This window comes from Pelophylax lessonae (assembly GCF_965119305.1).
Source record: "Pelophylax lessonae genome assembly, chromosome: 5".
Lineage (NCBI taxonomy): Eukaryota > Metazoa > Chordata > Amphibia > Anura > Ranidae > Pelophylax > Pelophylax lessonae.
This window is the reverse complement of record NC_138772.1, coordinates 413,973,449-413,994,182: the sequence shown is the minus strand read 5'-3', so window position 1 is coordinate 413,994,182 and position 20,734 is coordinate 413,973,449. Positions and strand designations below refer to the sequence as shown.

The following is a 20,734-nucleotide window of genomic DNA, read 5'->3' as shown; positions in this document are numbered from 1 at the left end:
GCCGGCGGATGCGCCGGCTGGGTGCTCGGAAGGCGGCGGGAGGGGGGGGGACGTCCCCTCCCGCCCCCCCAGGTAACGATCGAGCGGCTTCCGAGCCGCATCGATCGGTACCGACGGAAAGCCAACCGTCGGCTTTAAACAACGGTACCGGGATGATGCCTCTAGCTAGAGGCATCATCCCGGTATACCCCCGCAAAGTTTACGACGTCATATGACGTCCACCCAGGGGGAAGTGGTTAAAAAGAATGTAAACATCCCTTCTAATAGAAGGATGACAGGTCCTCTTTATGTAGAGATCTGGGGTCAAAAGCAAAAGATATAAAAAAACATGTTTTTTTTCTACTCACCGTAAAATCTCTTTTCTCTGAGTTCATTAATTAACATTCTTGAGCGTAGAGTTATATCGCCACCTTCAGGAGTAGGACTAGGCAGAAAAAGGAACAAGCACAGCCTATGCGCAGTCCAAACCAGTAGAAACCCCCCCTTTCTGCAATAGGCAGCTCAGTTTGTCACAAAGCAGTACAAATAAAAGGAGGGTAGGGTGTTGTGTCCGTCAATTAACCTTTTACAGAGAGTAGAAAAAAAATCCTGTTTTCTCTTTCATTATTGATGGACACAGCTCTTCACATTCTTGACCGTAGGGACATCCCAAAGCAGTGCCATAAACAGGGTTGGGGACACAAAATAAAAACATAAACTCCACCCAAAAAAAAAACCCCGTAAGGGGAACTAGAAACCTAAGACAGCTGCCTGCAAAACTTTGTGGCCGAATCGTGCATCCGAAGATGCCAGAACATCAACTTTGTAAAACTTGGTAAATGTGTGCACAAACAACCAGGTAGCCCCCTTACAAACTTGAGAAATGGACGCTTTGGTGTCGGAATTCCTAGGAAGTTCTAACCGCCCTGGTAGAGTGTGCCATGACGGGAAAAGAAGGCACCTGACCCCTAATGCCATACACGTGGACAACCGTTTGTCTGATTCAAAAATAAATAGTTGTTGAAGATGCTGCCAGACCCTTACGTGGCCCATCCACAAACACAAAAAGTTAATCTGACCTCCAAAAGGGGGCTGTAGCAAACAGGTACATGCAGAGTGCCTGAATCACGTCCAACTAATGCAGTGCAACCTCCTTAGGATGAGATGGCCTTTGACACAAGGAAGGGAGGACAATGTCCTCATTCAGATGAAAGGTAAATACCACCTTTGGGGGAAAAGAGGGATATGGACAGAGAACTGCCTTATCCTCGTGGAGGACCAGATAAGGAGACTTACAAGACCAGGCTGCCAGCTCAGATACTTGACGAGCAGAAGTAATAGCTACTAGAAAGGCGACCTTCTGGGAGAGCGTGAACAAGGGGAGCTCCCTAATATTCTCGAACGGTGGCTTCTGAACACATGAGAGAACCAGGTTTAGGTCCCACGGTGGCAACAGCAAGCACAGAGGGGGGACAACATGCTGAACCCCTTGAATAAAGATACGAACCAACGAATGAGTAGCCAAAGGGCACTGAAGAAAGATCACAAGAGCAGATATTTGACCCTTAATAGTACTCTAGGTCAGTTTTTTATCAACACCACATTGTAGGTAACAGAGAAGGAGCGTGGATGTCAAACCACAGCCTCACACCACAAAATGTAAGCCTTCCAAGTGCAATGATAAATCCTCAAAGAAATGGATTTACATGCCTTCAACATTGTGAGAATCACAGAAGCCGACATCCCCCTGTCCCTCAGCACCTGCTTATCAATAGCCAAGCCATCAAGCCAGAGATGGTAAAGCAGGGTGGTATATCGGCCCCTTGAGACAGGAGGTCCTTGCACAATGGCAACAGCAGCTGCCATGGGGGCGTTCGCGACCAACCGTGCAGCGGCAGCGTACCAGGTGCGCCAAGGTGAATCCGGAGCTATTAGAATAACCAGTAGCCCTTCGGGCTCTATTCTGCGCAGTAGACAAGGAAAAAGCTTGAGAGAGGAAAGGCGAAAAAAGAGCCAAAGGGATCCCCCGCTCTTGCCACGAATCTCTGCATCTTCTGTTTGATGCGGAAGGCCAGCAGATCCACATCTGGCGTGCCCCACCACAGGCAAATAAGATGAAACACCTCCGGGTGCAGAGTTCACTCTCCTTGATCTAGCAGAGAAGAATAGGCAGACTGGTTTGAGATGAAAGAAAGGGAACAGTAACTCAAAGAACCACTTGTTACAACCAAGGTATGCAGAATATTATGTCTGAATGCACAACACATCAAACCTTGAAGCAGATGGGCTACAGCAGCAGAAGACCACACCGGGTGCCACTCTTGTCAGCTAAGAACATGAAACAGGCTACAATTTGCACAGGCCCACAAAAACTGGACAATAGAAGTTTGGAAAAATATTGCCTGGTCTGATGAGTCTCGAATTTCAGTTGCAACATTCTCGTCCACACAACTGCCTCTGACGTCAACAACACATTTTCGTCAACACAACTGTCACTCACTGGATATTTTCTCTTTTCTGGACCATTCTCTGTAAACCCTAGAGATGGTTGTGCGTGAAAAGCCCAGTAGATCAGCAGTTTTTGAAATACTGAGACCAGCCCACCTGGCACCAACAACCATAGTTACATAGTTACATAGTAGGTGAGGTTGAATAAAGACAATAGTCCATCCAGTTCAACCTGTGTAGGTGTGTGTGACTGTAATCATCTAACATAGCCCTCAATCTCCTGATCCTTGAGATGTAAGTCTAAGAGTCTTTTGAAAGTCACCATACTACCCGCAGAAACCACCTCTTGTGGTAGACAATTCCACAATCTTGTAGCCCTAACAGTAAAGAACCCCCCACGTTGCCTGAGGTTAAAACGCTTCTCCTCTAATCGCATTGTATGTCCTCGAGTCCTCATGCAATTCCTTCGAATGAACAGCTTTTCTTCTAAGCTGAGATCCCCATTAAGATATTTATAAATTGCTATCATGTCCCCTCTCAGACGTCTTTTCTCCAGGGAAAATAAATCGAGCGATTGCAGCCGCTCTTCATAGGTAAGGTCCTCCAACCCCCTAATCAGTTTAGTTGCCCTTCTCTGGACTTTCTCCAGCTCCAACACATCCCTCCTGAGGACTGGCGACCAGAACTGGACAGAATACTCCAGATGCGGTCGGACCAGAGTTTTATAAAGTGGAAGGATTATAGTCTCTGGAATACATCCCTTTCTTTATGCATGCTAATATTCTGTTGGCTTTGGAAGCTGCCGCTTGGCATTGCATGCTGTTGCCTAATCTATCATCAACTAAGACTCCCAGATCTTTCTCCATTTTTGATTCCCCCAAGGGTTCCCCTCCTAATGTGTATTGTGTTTTTATGTTTTTGGTCCCCAAGTGCAAAACCTTACACTTCTCCACATTAAACCTCATTTGCCATGTCGTTGCCCACTCCGTAATTTTGTCCAGGTCATTCTGTAGGATATCTGCTTCATGCTGTGCAGTTATTGCCCTGGCCAATTTTGTGTCATCTGCAAAAACTGATAACGAACTACTGATCCCTTCCTCAATGCTGTTTATGAATAAATTGAACAAGGTTGGTCCCAGGACTGAGCCCTGGGGCACCCCGCTTACTACCTCAGACCAGTCTGAGTATGCGCTGTTTATTACTACCCTTTGGACACGGCCTTTTAGCCAATTCCGTATCCAAGAGCAAACCCTGCTGTCGATACCTGCAGACCTTATTTTATAAATTAAGCGCTTGTGGGGAACTGTATCAAACGCCTTAGCGAAATCCAAGTACACCACATCCACTGGTCTCCCCCTATCTAGCTCACAGCTCACTTCCTCGTAGAATGCTAAGAGATTGGTTTGACAAGAACGCCCATTTGTAAACCCGTGCTGGTTACTACTGATGATGTTGTTGTCTTTAGCATACTCTACGATATAGTCCCTTATCATCCCCTCCAAAAGTTTACATATTATTGATGTCAGACTGACAGGCCTATAATTTCCCGGGATATGTCTCTGGCCCTTTTTGAATATCGGAATCACGTTAGCCTTCCTCCAATCCCCTGGTACATCTCCTGTCCTAATACTGTCAGCAAAGATCAGGAACAGTGGTCTAGATATAACCATACTGAGTTCCTTGAGCACTCTCGGATGTACGCCATCCGGGCCTGGTGATTTGTTTGTGTTAAGTTTATCCAGTCTTTCCCTGATTTCCCCCTCTGTTAGCCATAGTGGCAAGTCCTGTGTATTACTACTAACCATACAGTCATGGTCAGTGTACCCTTCCTTTTCCTGCGTAAAGACTGACGAGAAAAAAGAATTCAGCACGGTTGCTTTTTCAGTGTCCTCTGTAACCATCCTCCCATCATCGTTAATTATGTGTGCAATATGCTCTGCCCTAGTTTTTTTGCTGTTGATATATTTAAAGAATTTCTTTGGGTTTTTTTTACTATCCTCCGCTATTTGTCTCTCAAAGTTGATTTTAGCCATCTTGATTTCGTGTTTACACTTCTTATTTTCCTCCTTGTATTGCTGGAAGGCCGATACTGTGCCCTCTGATTTATATTTCTTGAAGGCCAATTTTTTTCCCCTAATAAGTTTTTTAACGCTACGGTTTAGCCAGCCAGGTTTGGCTTTGTCTCTTCTAAATTTATTCCCCATAGGAATGCACTGCAAGATGCCTTTGCTTAATATTGTTCTAAAGCATTCCCATTTTTCCTCTGTGGTCAGTGATCCCAGGGTTTGGTCCCAGTTTACCCTTTCCATCAATGAGTACAATTTTGGAAAGTCTGCCCTTCTGAAGTTTAGGGTTCTTATGTTCCCCACTTGCCTTTTTATATTGTTATTTATACTAAATGTGATCATCCTGTGATCGCTAGAGCCCAGGTTGTCCTGGACTCCTACCTCCGAGATTATGTCTGGGTCATTAGTGATCAATAGATCCAGGATAGCATTCTCTCTAGTAGGGGAATCCACCAACTGCGACATGTAGTTATCCTGTAAGGTTTCCGTGAATAGCCGGGCCTTATGCGAGTGTGCAGTCCCCTCTTCCCAGTCAATGTCGGGATAATTGAAGTCCCCCAATATGATGACTGATCCTAGTTTTGCCGCTTTACCTATTAGTGCTAAAAATTCCAGCTCTACCTCCTCCCCTTGGTTAGGTGGCCTATAGCAAACCCCCACAACTACTTTTCCCTTATCTTCTTCCCTATCGAGTTCAACCCACACAGATTCTAAATCCATGCTCATCCCATCCGTAATGTCACTCCTTTCTAGCACCTTTATATTGTTCTTGACATAGAGACATACCCCTCCCCCTCTTTTACCAACCCTGTCCTTCCGGTACACCGAATACCCTTGGATATTGGCCAGCCAGTCATGTGAGGGGTCGAACCAAGTCTCCGTTATTCCCACAAGGTCTATGTCTTCCTCATGTACTAACATTTCCAACTCATCCATCTTATTAGCTAGGCTCCTGGCATTAGCATATACCCCTCTTAGTTTTACGGAAGTTAAACGTGATTGGCGGTTTTGTTTATTTCTGTTTGGTCTGCTGTTCTCCCGCACAGACCCGCCAATTGATGTTGTTGACCTACTGTCGCTGTTGACCCTACAACTGCCTTCAGTCCTCTGCTCCCTCCTGACTGATTCTACTTCTGAGCCCTCCCCCCCGTCTCCTAGTTTAAAAGCCCCTCCAACTCGGTGGCCATCTTTCTCCCCAAAAGAGCTGTACCGTCCCCATTAAGGTGCAGCCCATCCTTACTAAAGAGCCGGTAGCCGACTGAGAAGTCAGCCCAGTTCTCCAGGAACCCAAACCCCTCCTTCCTACACCAATTCCTCAGCCACTTGTTAACTTCCCTAAGCTCCTTCTGCCTCTCCTGTGTGGCTCGAGGTACAGGCAGTATTTCAGAGAAAACCACCTTGGAGGTCCTTTTCATCAATCTATTACCTAAGTCCCTGAAATCGTTCTTAAGGATCCTCCACCTACCTTTAACTTTGTCATTAGTGCCCACATGCACCATGACCGCTGGGTCATCCCCAGCCCCGCCCAACAATCTGTCTGCCAGATCTGCGATGTGCCGAACTCGGGCGCCCGGTAAACAACAAACTGTTCGGTTCACGAGATCTTTTTTACAGATTTCCCTCTCTGTCCTCTTGATAATGCCACATTCAAAGTTACGTAAATCCTCTTTCTTCCCCATTCTGATGCTCGGTTTGAACTTCAGAAAGTCATCCACAGCATGTGTGAGTTGCTGCCAAGTGATTAGCTGATTAGCAATTTGTGTAACCAGGCAACTGAACATTTGTACCTAATAAAATGGCCAGCGAGTGTATATGAATCAACAAAAGTGCAACCAAAATATGCCACAGCTCAATGCATAATGAAAACATTCAGTGAATAAAAACCATTCATATAAAATAATGTCCCACAACACCAAAATAACAAACAAATATATTAATATAGGTGAGAGAACTCTACAATAGAAACAGAGTTGATCCACAGGTGAAAAAATGCTGATTGGATATCATGTGATCACAACTGTTTTCCAACCCCAAACACAGCCTTTTACCAGAGATATAAGACCTATAACATGAAGCACATAAACGAAGGACTATCCAGCGTAACTGTCAGATGAACCCCTCAAGCAGGCATCACAACTCCTCAAAACATCCTAAATGGACCATGGGGATGGAAAAAGGACAGACAGCATTAATGTCATATAATTGTATTGTAAAAGGCACCAATGGAAACTCACATTAGGAAAAACAAAATACTGTATTATCAGCCAAATGCTGTGCGCCAGCAAGCGTGATAACCTCAACCACACAGGCTATACCCTGCCCGTGAATACTGAGTGGCTGATGTCTTCATGCTTTGAAATTTACCCCAAAAAATCTCCACTTTCCAGCACCTGCCTCCACCAAACAAAGAGAAGTCACAGTAACGTTTTAAAATACCATCAAATGCCACTTCTAGAAACAAATTGCTGATACTCAGGTCAAGTACCTCCTTCTGCACAGCACCTTTTTAGAGCTCTGAAATCACAATATTATTATACTATGCCCCAGCTCCTCTCAGTTGCCATTCATTTCTCACCTGCTCAAATTCTTAAATGTCCATTGCAAAGACACTTTTATTGCTTTGTGGCAATTCCAGCTTGGTTACCAACTCCTAGCTAGATAGAGCCTCCAAACTGAATCCCATCATCAACCCCAACTCCAAGTGCTACCCCAAGACCTTCACTACGTTTGCCTTGGTAGATGTATGGGGGGTACTTAACCCTAAAGGAATGCAAACTCCAATTATTACCACTATCCGATTCCCCCACTCCTATGCCCCCTGTGATAGCAGGGGAATTTTTTTCACAATCTCCACCCCATACCCATTTCAAATCTCCATCATACAATCAAATCTCCCAAAACTGACAAGCATTCAGATCTGGATGGATTCCCTCTCTGCTCCTCTGTAAGAAACATGCTGAAACACTTATACCTCCTTCAACAACTAAATTCAAATTCCTTAAAGCGGTAGTAAAGTCTACATTTTTTTTTCAATGAGTCCCCCGGCAGCCTTAAGGCATAATATACTAGTAAGCCCTTCAGAGCTATGCTCTCACCCCTCTCTCTTGTCCCCAGCAGCTTCCATCTTCGCCCGGTCTTTCTTCCTGTTTTGCGATGTTCGGCCGCTTGATTGGCTGTGTAGGGGCGATGTCACTCTCGCACAGGCGCAGGGGAGTCACATTGCAACGGCACACAGAGAGAGCTGTAAATGTGGCATGTGTGGCTCAGATCAGATTACTCACTAACAGGCGGGGGGGGGGGGGGTGATTTATCACAGGAGAGACTAATAGGGTCTCTTCTGTTACAAAAACCCTGCCTGTCAGCGATTTTTTTTTTTATAATGACTGACTTTACTACCACTTTAAACATATTTAATACATTTTCTAGATAATACTTTAAAGCCCATATAAATATTCTGTCCAAACCCTCCACATACCCTCACCGATGGTCAAATTATGGACCATTCTCATTCCTTAATACTGATGTGAAAATTCTGGCAACCAGAATTAACCATTTTCTGAACCAGTGTATTTATAAATGGCTTTGTGCTGTCAAGACAGTCTGGTGACATTATAAGATTAGTCTTGCAACTCATCCATCTGTCCCGTACTTGCTCAATCAAAATGACACTACTATCTCTAGACATATGCAGAGCATTCAATACAATCTCCTAGTAGTACATGTTTTTGCTCTTAAAAAAATGGGACTTTGGAACTGACTTTTTATCTAAGCGTTCAACTCTGTATGCTCACTGATCAGCAACCATCAAATATATTAGCCTTGAGTTGGAATTTTACATTGGCACATGTCAAGGCTGTACCCTCTCCTTTATATTCTTTATATTAGCTCTGGAACCCTTGCGGCAGCAATATGGACTAAGTCCTAAATTCAGGGTCTGGAAATAGCTGGCACCCAAGACAAGATTATGCTTTTTGCAGATGACATCCTACTAAACATATTCTTTAAGGCAGAAGTAAAAGTAAACCAGTTAGCTGCATTTTTAAGTTACCAAATCTATACAGGACCCAACATAGAAGGTGAAGCGAACACCCTAAGCCAGATTTGATAGTCCTTCCTGGTCACCCTGTTGTCAGCCCTCTGGAGTAGCCATTATGCACAGCCATTGTTATACTATGTGCCCTTGGCCATCCTGGTAACATCACCCAAAATACTGTAATATAAATTAGTAGGGTTTATGTAGTGAAAGTTAAGTTGTAGTTCAGTGGTGGAATGGTTTCATTATGGCTTGCCCAAGCATTCCACACCCTGGAAAGCTTTTTCAGAGGACCTCTGGATTCATACATGGCCTTATAGAGTGGAGGAGCTGTGTTGATTAGTGCTTTCTTAAAGTCTAGGAAAGGTATTGTTGAGGCTTTTTAACAACTTACTGCTTTAAATAACCTAAAGTAGTTCAAAAGGCGAAACAATTTTTACAGCTCACATTTTACATTTTACATTTTACATTTTACAGCTCACACAGCTCAATTTTTAATTCTCACAGCATTAAGATAAAACAGTCTCAGCATTTGTGCTAACCCCTCTGTACCCAAACACTCCCTGTCATGCTTCTCAGTCCGCTATGAACCATGCTAAACTCCCTGGGTGCAGAGGGGGGGGGGGGGTTGGGTGTTGTGGAGTCATTGGCTTCTGAAGCTGTCTGTCAGGAGCTAGGAGGAGGGAGCAAATGTGTGGCTTGCCAGGCACTTTGTGTGTGTGTGTATGAATGAGCACATACAGCCCTGGCTGGGATCTTGTACCCATGTGTATCTCCTTGGCTGTGGGACCAGCCAGTAAAAAAAATGATATCATTAAAGGATCAAAATTTTCAGGCAGATGGGCTCCCCTCTCAGTTCAGCCATTTTACAATAAATGATATTAAAGAGATTCTTTTTAGATATTCAAATTAATTAGACTGGCACTCCCCACAAGAGAAGAGGGATTATACTAATTTCTCTGGTGGCCCATTTCTTCTCCTTTTGGTCCAGGGCTACAGCCTCCTTTGGTGTCTTCCACATTGGACACATTCAGGACTTAGCAGTGACATAGGGGTGAAAAGAAAGGAGCCATAGTGCATTGTGAGGGACGCAGGCATCCAATGCTACACTTGAATGCTGTAGATGAGGCTGTAGCACAGGATTAGGTGAAGATAGGTGACCCAAGTCTCCAGAGAGGTATAACCCCTCTTCTTTTATAGGGAAGTGCCATGTCCCTTTAAAGTGCTGGAGTTGCAGGTTCTGTTTGATCAGTCCAATGGCCGTCACGTCACACAGATAGATGCCCAGCAACTATCAATGTTCTGTCTTGTTGGACAACAGTGAAGACACGAGAATAAACAGGGCTTCTCAAAGAGTATTTGATGAAGAAGAATATTGAATGTTTTCAAAATTTGACATTAATACTCTTGAAGCTCGTTCACACCAGCCGCTACATTGTTTTTGTTAGAAACTTTTTTGAGACCTCACACAAACATCTCATAAAATGTAATTGCCAACCAGGCGGTGCAAGGCAGTCGATTGCCTCGCACTACGCTGAAAAAAGTACTGCATGCAATATTTTTTCCCAACGCATCGTGTCCACGCGCTACTTCAACACAACATGTTGAGAAAAAGTACTGCATGCCTTGTCCATGCAGTGAGACTGTGCTGGAATAGCCACCCCACACAGTCCCACTGCATGTGGTGTGAACATATCCTTAGGGCTCATAGAGACTTGTGGTCAGGGGATGCTAAAAATATGCATTTAAGACATGTTTTTAGTGCTCACCAACCCCCCCATTCTTAAGCTGCAAAGGCAGGGGTTTTCACATGCCTGCAGCAAATAATATCGCTTCTGTCATGTTTAGCGGGCAGCAAACCCACCAAATGGAACCCATTCTGAACATAGATCGCTTTTCAGAGGAGTGATGGCTTATATGCAAGTCTTAACTTAGCCTTAGGCTGGCAATACATTATACAATGTACGATTTTCTTGAAATTTACCTTCAACTATGTAGTACAAAGACCTTCCTAATTGGAAACAAGTGAAAGTGTTGTTTGGCTTTGACCTCATATTATGTGGTTTGTGGTCAATCTAACAGAAAATTGGACAAGAAAATTGAACGTGTATGGCCAGCCTTAGAGGTCTCCTGTTTCTTCTTGTGTTTTCAGCATATCCTGATTCCAAGTGAGAGTGTGCAGCAGCTGCCCAGGAGATTCATCCTTGTGAACAGGATTAAGACGGAAGTACTGCTCTTCCTCTGTGGTTCAGGGACTTGTGATGTTGTGGTCCTTTGGTCTTCAGAACACCTTTCCTGCTCTTCATCTCTCTAAAGCTGGATACACACTATCCAACTTTTGTGGTTAGATTTCCTTCAGATTTACCTTTTCTATGTAGTACAAGGGCCTGCCAGATTGCATACTAATTGAAAGTGTTTAGGTTTGACCTCATATTATATGGTTTTGGTAAGTCTAAAGGAAAAAGTCTTCAGAAAATCTTATAGTGTGTATGGCCCTTAAATAAGTGGGAATTGTTCTGTAGTAGCAGAGAAGACTCCAGGCAGGGCTGACAAACAGCTAATTGGAATTCTGTCAGGATCAGCAGGGGTTTTCTATACTTGCTGCATTTATAAACAGGCAAAATATTTATTTTTTCCAGATATGCACTTTTTTTTTAGTGCAATTTTGTGGTAAATATTAGCATAATAAAGATTTTGCATCTAGCTGTTGTAAAGTGGTTTCATTGTTACGTATGACAAAAATTTCTGCGTTTCTCACATTGTGGATGTTATTTTGTTTGTTTTAGATATCAGAGACATATGCCTTCCTTCCCAGAGAAGCAGTGACAAGATTCCTAATGAGCTGCTCAGAGTGTCAGAAAAGAATGCACTTAAATCCAGATGGAGCTGATCACAAAGGTACTGTAAGAGCAATGGTCAATGATTGAAAGTGACCCACCTGCTTTACAGGGCAAGAGGTATAACTGGTTCACTAAGCACATGCTATCCATAGGAGAATACTTACCAATTTTACAGTTATGTATGTGCTAATTCAATATAGCCAACTATGGTGTATGTGATTATGTTGCCAAAAAATAGTTGGTTGGCTGTTAGCCCTGTTTAAGTATTATAAGTGTGAAAGTCAATTAATAGCCCTGTAGCTGGTAACTGCTTACTTCATATCTTGCTCTCAAGCCATTACCTAAAGCACTGCAATTTGGATGTTAAACTAGGTCATGGTCACCTGCTGGGCAATTCTCCATAGCACCTGGAGCATGTTTGAGGCAATGCTTCATTGAAACCTGCAACCTCTGTATCACTTCGGTGTCATTTCCCAGCCCATTCTCTTCTATCTTACTAGATCCAGTTCTGTTTCTGATGAAATTTATATCCAGTTCTGTCTCTGGTGAAATTATAAACAGAAGCCTCAAGTTTACCTTGAGATATATATATATATATATATATATATATATATACACCTCCATCTACTGTATATTATTGCTAGAGACAAAAGGAGCAGAAGCAGGAAAGAATAGGGGGGAAGCTGGGGTTGCAAATTTAACAGAACAGGGGAGACAGGGAGCAGGCATGGCCAACAGGCATGCAAAGATAAAAAAAAAAACAGCTTATTAGATTTTTGGAGCATAATCTAAGATGTGTTACTTGGGAAAATAATGAATAACTCCCAGTCTTTTTGTGTCTGAGACAAATGCCTTTTTAATAAAACTGCTCCATACATGTACTTTAACTTAATAAATGTACTTTAACTTTTATTAATGTCTGGACTTAAAGTGGAGTTCCACCCATTTTTAATAAATTGGATTACATAGATGTATGTAATCCCCTTTAAAACGACTTTTACCAATGGAAAGTTTTTTTGTTTTTTTTTGTTGCTAGTAAATACCTGATTTTCTGCTTTACTTATCCTCTTCTCACTTCCGGGTCTGGTCGGCGATTACGTCATTCGTCGATTCGCAGTGTGTGCTGGGATGGCATAAAATCTTGCATTATTACACAGGAGATGAGCTGCACTGCGTGCTCTGCCCCGCCTCCGCCCGCCTCCTCTCAGTGAGCTGTATGTATGTAGTGTATTGAGGCTGTGCTCCGCCCCGCCTCCTCTCAGTGAGCTCAGTGAGGATATAATGCTTTCAGTCCTCACTCAATGAGAGGAGGCGGGGCGGAGGCGGGGCAGAGCACAGCCTCAATACACTACATACATACAGCTCACTGAGAGGAGGCGGGGCGGAGGCGAGGCGGAGGCGGGGCAGAACACACAGTACAGCTCATCTCCTGTGTAATAATGCGAGATTTCATGCCCTGAGATAAATCCCAGCACACATTGCGAATCGCCGAATGACGTAATCGCCGACCGGACCCAGAAGTGAGAAGAGGATAAATAATGCAGAAAATCAGGTATTTACTAGCAAAAAAAAAAACTTTCCATTGGTAAAAGTCGTTTTAAAGGGGATTACATACATCTAAAGTGACTAAAATGGGTGGAACTCCACTTTAAAATAGAATTTTGAACTAAAGTTTATTTTTTTCCATTTCAGATATTGTAGGAAATAGTAAAATTGTTTTGTTTTGCTGTCTTTATTCCCACAAGGCATGGTTTCTCTCACTTGCTGTTCCAATAGCAGTGGTCACCCAGACTTTTCAGGAGAAATCTCTTCAATGGGATACAGACATTGTAGAGTAGTAAAGGGTTAGAACCTCATTCCTGGTCAGCAGAGTGGGAACATTTGTTAACAGAATAAATGTGTCTGGTGAAAGATTCCTCCTCCATTTCTGTTCTGGTGATAACTGTAACGATTTATCATCACTTTCTGTCCCCGTGACCATAGTCACCAGGACAAATAAAGAGGGTAATACACAACAATGAAAACCTAAACCAACAATCCACACATCATTGTCTCCAGTCTTTGGATGTAGGTGGTGTAGTCAAATATCCATTGCTAAAAAAGCCAGTACATCATGTGCAGATACAACTTTTCTGGATTCCACATACATGAGAGGAAAAATGTTTTGGAGACCTTATATCATGGTAACAGAACAGAACCACCATGTGCAAACATATGACACATGAGTTTTTAGAAAGAGCAGCGATGCTCAAAACTATTGCTTACTTACAATATTGTGCTAAATACACTGTTGTGCCATGAAAGGATGGATACAGGATTTTAATTGCATTAGGTCGTGATGTCACATCCCATTGATTTGTATGTATTTAATTAGCAACAACAGTGGAACCCATTAGATGTGGATACCTTGCCTGTGAAGGACTGGTGGTTAGTGCCACCTGAAGCTCACCCAAGTGTGTATATATACTGTATATATACACACACACAACCTATAATGACAAGCAAGGTGCACCAGGGAACCTCACATTCCATTGTGCATCTGCAATTCCCACGCAAGAGTAATGCCACATAAATTGGCTGGGTATTTTTCACCTTCCCTGGCATTGTTGATGCATAAAGGAATCGGATTTTCCAAGGTGGACCTTGTTAGTCACTATATTGTGTATGTGTGTGTCAAATGTTTGCACATGGCAACACTGAAATTAGTGCAATTTTGTGGGTAAAAAATAGTTTTGAGTGTTCCAGCTCTTTATCAAGCTCATATCTCATATATTTACACATGGATGTCCTGTATTGTTTTATTGATAAAAGGTCTCTGAAATGTTGGTCATGTTTTGTATGGAACGTCAATAAATATGTAGCATCCGCATGTGGTATGCTGTGTTTCTCTGGCAGTGTTAATTTTGACGTCAAATTTTGGTTTTGTTTTAGTCATAGTCTTTTCACTAAAATGCCATTTTAGTTTAAGTCATATTTTTGTCATCTGAATGGAAACTGAATAGTTTAGTTTAGATTTCCTCACTGAAAACATGCAGCTGACTAAAATTGTGATGAAAATATTTTCATTGATGAAATTAACACTTTTCTCTAACAATAGCAATAAAAAACCTGATGGGCTTCGACTTCAGATAAGTCTGTCATAATGTGCGAGTATGTGATGCATAATATTATGACTTAAACTGCCCGGGTCCTATTTTCTTTTTTTGATGCGGTTTACTACCACTTTAAATCCTGCCCAGCACAAATCCATTTAAACTTCCAAGCAGACTTACATAAACAGAGAGTGATTGATAAACTATATAAATATAAGTAACTTGTATTTTCTTTATAGATAATGGGAAGCCTCCAACACTGGTGACAAGTATGATTGACTACAACATGCCAATAACCATGGCTTATATGAAGCACATGAAACTTCAACTCTTAAATTCACAACAAGATGAGGTAAAGTGTGTTGTCAATTGCAGTAAAAGGCTATTATAACAATTCACAGTGCAGTTCCTGGGTTACACCTAGGATATTTATAACAAAAAGATTTTACCAAAGTCACGTAAAGCCGGCTATACATGGATCGAAATTCAGCTATTACAGCGGGGGCTGACCGAGATTTGATCCATGTATTGACAGACCGATTGTACACAAGTCAATCCATCGAACGACTTGGGTACAACCAGCCTTTTGGATTTACATTTGGATCACTGTCGGTGGCTATAGCTTTTCCATGCCCCCTGCTGGCAGAACACAGTAGCGCTGGGGGGGAGGCATTCCCCCATCAACACTGACTGTCACTGTGTTGATGGAGGAATCGAGCGATTTTCCACCTGTGGTGGAAGGAAAGAAAATCAAGTCATCTATGGGCTGGTTTAGTGAACAGTTTATTGGTTTTAAAACTTGACCAGATTCACTTAGAAGAAAGAACAATTGTTTTCACAATAAACATGACAACCACTTCGATCAATTTACACCAAGAATTAGTAAGGTGCATTAGGGCAAGGCAGTTCACAAAACAATAAAGCCCCTTTCACATGGGCTGGAACCTTTTTTCTCAGCAGGGGATCTGTCTGCTGATCTGATCTCAGCGGGCAGATGACACGTCGGTGTCCACTTCGCTTATGGAGAGCATACACGCACACTCTGCTCTATGAGCAGTCGGACGTAAACGGATCGGCTGTCCATTTATCCATTTACACCTGACTGCCATCCAATCCCATCCAGCCGGACTGAGGAGAACGGATCCCCCTTCCATTTGTTATGCTGACATGGATCAAGTCCATTTACACCCCCCCCCCCCATACATGAAAATGGAGGGTCAGATTTGGTCTGCCTGAAAAACAGACAGGAAGACACGATTGGACCACTCACGTGAAAGGGACCTAAGAAAGTACAAATGTTTACATGGGAAAAAAAATCCATTTGATCAAGTGCTTGCATTTGTCTTTGATTCAAGAAGGTTCTTTTTATCATGTCAAATTGTGCACATTTTTCTGCTGATATAATTTATGGGGAAACATTTTACCATTCAAACTGGGAAAGTGTTCCTGAAAAGACAAGATAGTTGTCAGGAGCCATGGTAAGCAGGGGTAATGCTGCATCATCTACCAAACGAATGATATTCTAAACAAAAATATAACTTGGAAATTTAATGAATGAAAAAAAAAAAGGATTTTCAGTTTTGCTTACCGGGAATTATGAAAAAAAATTAACTACACTCTCTTTTTGCTATATACGCATACATCCTTAATTTACTGAGTCCAGGTGTTTCCAGTGAAGGTTACTGTTAATGCTACAGCATACTTGACAAATACATGTTAGACAATTGTGTAATTTTAACATTTTGGCAACAGCTTCCCAGCTTGACAGTGACTGATACATAAAGACATGGGATAATAACTTTGGCATGGAGAGTCTTACTGCAACCCTACTGAAAGCATTTCAAATGAATTGGAACACTAATTGTGAGCCAGGTCTTCTCCTGTGTCATCAGCATGTGATCAAAAACGAAGGGATTTCCAGTCATCAGCATGTGACCCTACAAATTCTCTTTTTTGCTTAGCAGGCATGGTTCCCACCAACACACTCCAAAATCATGTGGAAAGACTTCCTATAAAGTGACTGGGAGATGGAGGCTACTCCATTTTAACCACTTGCTGCCAAATCACCTACATGTATGTGATTGATTGCAAGTGGCTAACCATAACCCTGGTATGGCTTTTTGGAGTCTGCAAAGCTCTACAAAGTAAAAGCAATCCTAGCAGTTAATTAGTCACTGGATTGCTTTTACAGGCGGCATATGAAATGTAAAATAAAAATGTGCAACGACCACCCTTTCATTCTCTAGGGCCTCTGCTGAAAAAAAAAAATATATATATATAAAATGTTTGGGGGTTCTAAGTAACTTTCTAGAAAAAAAATACTGATTTTTACATGTAAACAAAAATGTCAGAATAGGCATCTTTTTCAAGAGCTTAACCAGTTGCCGACCGCCGCAAGTACATATACTGCGGCAGTCAGCCCCGCCCAGGAAAGATGACGTAACGGTACGTCACTAGCCTGTGAGCCAATAGCGGGCGAGCGGGCGCCACTGGAGGTGCGCTCCCGCCTCGGCTTGTTCACGGACACGTTCACGGCCGATGTCCGCCGGTCACTCGCGATCGTCCCCTGCAAAGGGAGAAAGGCAGGCGGCTAATGTAAACAAAGCCGCCTGTCATTCTTCCCTGTGTAAAAGCACTGATCTAACGGTCCTGCTATGTAGGACCGTTGATCTGTGCTGTTACACACACAGCCACATCCCTGCACAGTTAGAAGCACGCCCCTAGGGACACACTTAACCCCTCCCTCTCCAATAAAGTTAACCCCTTCCCTGCCAGTGTCATTTTTACAGTAACAGTGCATATGTATAGCACTGATTACTGTAGTAATGTCACTGGTACCCCCAAAAGTGTAAAAAATGTCAGTCAAGGGTCCAATCTGTCCGCCGCAATGTCGCAGTCCCGCAAAAAAAATCACAGATCGCGGCCATTACTCGTTAAAAAAAAAAACCAACAAAAAGGACAAAAATCTTTCCCTTAGTTAGTAAACGCAATAACTTTTGCGCAAACCAATCAAAATACGCTTATTGTGATTTTTTTTAACAAACATAGGTAGCAGAAAACAAATTGGCCAAAAATTTAAAAAAATTTTGATTTTTAAATTTTTTTAGGGAATTTCATATAAAAAAATGTGAAAAATATTGTTATTTTTGCAAAATTGTCGCTTTTTTTGATTATAGCGCATGATCAAAAATCGCACAGGTGATCAAACACCACAAAAAGAAAGCTCTATTTGTGGGAAAAAAAGGATGTCAAATTCGTTTAGGTACAGCGTCGCACGACCGCGCAATTGTCCGTTAAAATCATGCAGTGCCGAATCGCAAAATACCCCCTGGTCAGGAAGGGGGTAAAATCTTCCGGGGCTTAAGTGGTTAATGTATATGTTTTGGAATGAGTTGTCCAACAAGCTCATACAGGTGTGATTGTCAGGTTTCCCACAAACCTTTGACCATACAGTGTGCATATTTCTGTATAGGCATATATGCTGCATGGACAATCTTGTTCAGTTTGGATTACAATTATTAGATTTTTAGGTAAGCTACACTTAAACATTGGAAAATACAAACATATTTTACTCTTTTCTAATAGTGAACTAGTGAATAGTGTTGAAAAACAGGGAAAACTTGAGCCTGCTGGCTACCAAAACTCTCACATAACTTCCACAAATGGCTTCATCTTGTTTGCTATTAGCAAAATATCACTTGTGTTCAGCTGCAGAAACTGAGCTTTCTGTTGCTGGCACTTTATTTTCCCACATAGACACCTGAACTCACTGATGAATCAGCCACAAATGGGCTTAGGGTATGTGTGCTTTTACCGTGTGCTAAATTGCAGATGCATACTTTTATGCACCCATGTGTCACACAATAAAAACATTTAACAGAAAGCATCGTCAGAGTAGTAACATTGTATTTAATTGAAAAAAGTTAGCATTTTAAGAACATGCAAACTTATTTCACCCTTCCACTCCATCAATATTTGGACCATCATGCCTTTATTTGGCTGTTGCTCTGCCAAGCCTTCATTTTGCTGTTACTCAATATCTGAAACACTAGCTGTACATGATCTGATATAGTTTATGCTTATCCTGACTAGATACAGCGAGTAAAATAAGTATTGAACACGTCACCATTTTTCTAGATAAATATAATTCTAAAGGTGCCATTGACATGAAATTTTCACCACATGTCAGTAACAATCCATGCAATCCATACATACAAAGAAACAAAAAAAATAAGTTCAGAAAATAAATTATTGTTGCAAAACTTACTGATGACATTGGTTACAGAAAGATTTCTAAATGTTCCAGTGAGCATTAGTGGGACCATAGTCTAGAAGTAGAAAAATAATAATTTTACCATAAACCGGCCACGACCGTGTGCTCCTCACAAGATTTGACAGAGTATTCAAAAGAATAACAGAAGAGTTGTCCAAGAGCTAAGGACCACGTGTGGAGAGCTTCAGAAAGACCTGGAATTAGCAGGTACAATTGTTTCAAAGAAAACTGTAAGTAATGCAATCAACTGCCACGCTGAAGAAAAAAGTATGTTGAAGCTCGTTTAAAGTTTGCTGCACAGCATTTAGACAAGCCTTTGAAATAATGGGAGAATATAGTCTGGTCAGATGATACCAAAATTTAACTCTTTGGATGCCATAATACACACCATGTTTGCAGGTCCCATGGCACTGCACATCACCCCAAAAACACCATACCAACAGTGAAGTTTGGAGGTGGGAATATCATGGTGTGGGGCTGTTTTTCAGCATACATTACTGGCAAACTTCATGTCAATGAAAGAAGGACAAATGGAAAAATGTACCAAGACATTCTTGATAAAAATCTGCTGCCATCTACCAGTATGATGAAGATGAAACGAACGTGGACATTTCAGCAAGACAATGATCCCAAACACAAAGACAAGAAAACTCTCAATTGGTTTAAAAAAAGAGAAAATAAGGCTTCTAGAATGGCCCGGCCAATCACCTGACTTGAATCCAATAGAAAATATACTGAAAGAACTAAAGATCAGAAGTCATAGAAGAGGCCCACTGAACCATCGAGATTTGAAGAATGTTTGTGTGGAAGAATGGGCCAAAATCACACCTGACTCCTGAGCAATGCATGCGACTAGTTTCTCTATACAGGAGGCATCTTGAAGCTGTCATTGCCAACAAAGGATTTTGTAGGAAGTATTTAAAAAATTTCCATTAGCGTGTTGAGTACTTTTTTCCTGTGTCATTCCATTTTATTACACATAGCTGAAATTTCTGAACTTATTTGTTTTGGTTTCTTTGTATATATGGATTGCATGGGTGAAAATGTAATGTCAATAGCACCTTTAGAAATATATTTACTTAGAAAAATTGTGATGTGTTCAATACTTTTTTTTTTTACCCGCTGTATCAGCTGGACTAGTTACCATAGTAAAATAGGTTTTCTACTTTTTGTAAAAATATAAAATAAATATAAATATACATATACAGTATCTCGCACCCCTCACATTTTTGTAAATATTTTATTATATCTTTTTAAATGACAACACTGAAGAAATGACACTTTACTACAATGTAAAGTAGTGAGTGTACAGCTTGTATAACAGTGTAAATTTGCTTTCCCCTCAAATTAACTCAACACACAACCATTAATGTCTAAACCGCTGGCTGTACACCCCAAGTGAAAATGTCCAAATTGGGCCCACTGCCTTAACCCTCTTGGGCATGGAGTTCATCAGAGCTTCACAGTATGCCACTGGAGTCCTCTTCCTCTCTTCCATGACGACATCATGGAGCTGGTGGATGTTAGAGACCTTGCGCTCCTCCACCTTTGGTTTGAGGATACCCCACAGATTCTCAATAGGGTTTAGGTCTGGAGACCTGCTTGGCCTGTCCATCACCTTTACCCTCAGCTTCTTTAGCAAGGCAGGGGTTGTCTTGGAGGTGTGTTTGGGGTCGTTATCATGTTGGAATACTGCCCTGCGGCCCAGTCTCTGAAGGGAGGGGATCATGCTCTGCTTCAGTATGTCACAGTACATGTTGACATTCATGGTTCCCTCAATAAACTGTAGCTCCCCAGTGCCAGCAGCACTCATGCAGCATGCAGCCCCAGACCATGACACTCTCACCACCATGCTTGACTGTAGGCAAGACACACTTGTCTTTGTATTCCTCACCTGGTTGCCACCACACACGCTTGACACCATCTGAACCAAATAAGTTTATCTTGGTCTCATCAGACCATAGGACATGGTTCCAGTAATCCATGTCCTTAGTGTGCTTGTC

The 20,734-nt window shown here is 42.1% G+C and overlaps 1 protein-coding gene across 2 annotated transcripts in view; it reads left to right on the top strand.

Moving 5' to 3' along the window:
* Positions 1 to 20,734, top strand: part of NOL4 (nucleolar protein 4) — a 429,523-nt gene that overhangs the window by 245,968 nt on the left and 162,821 nt on the right. For both annotated transcript variants that reach the window (XM_082258685.1, XM_082258684.1), the window contains exons 3-4: positions 11,313 to 11,424; positions 14,698 to 14,810. In XM_082258685.1, coding sequence (XP_082114811.1) covers positions 11,313 to 11,424; positions 14,698 to 14,810 — 225 coding nt within the window. The remainder of the gene's footprint in view (positions 1 to 11,312; positions 11,425 to 14,697; positions 14,811 to 20,734) is intronic.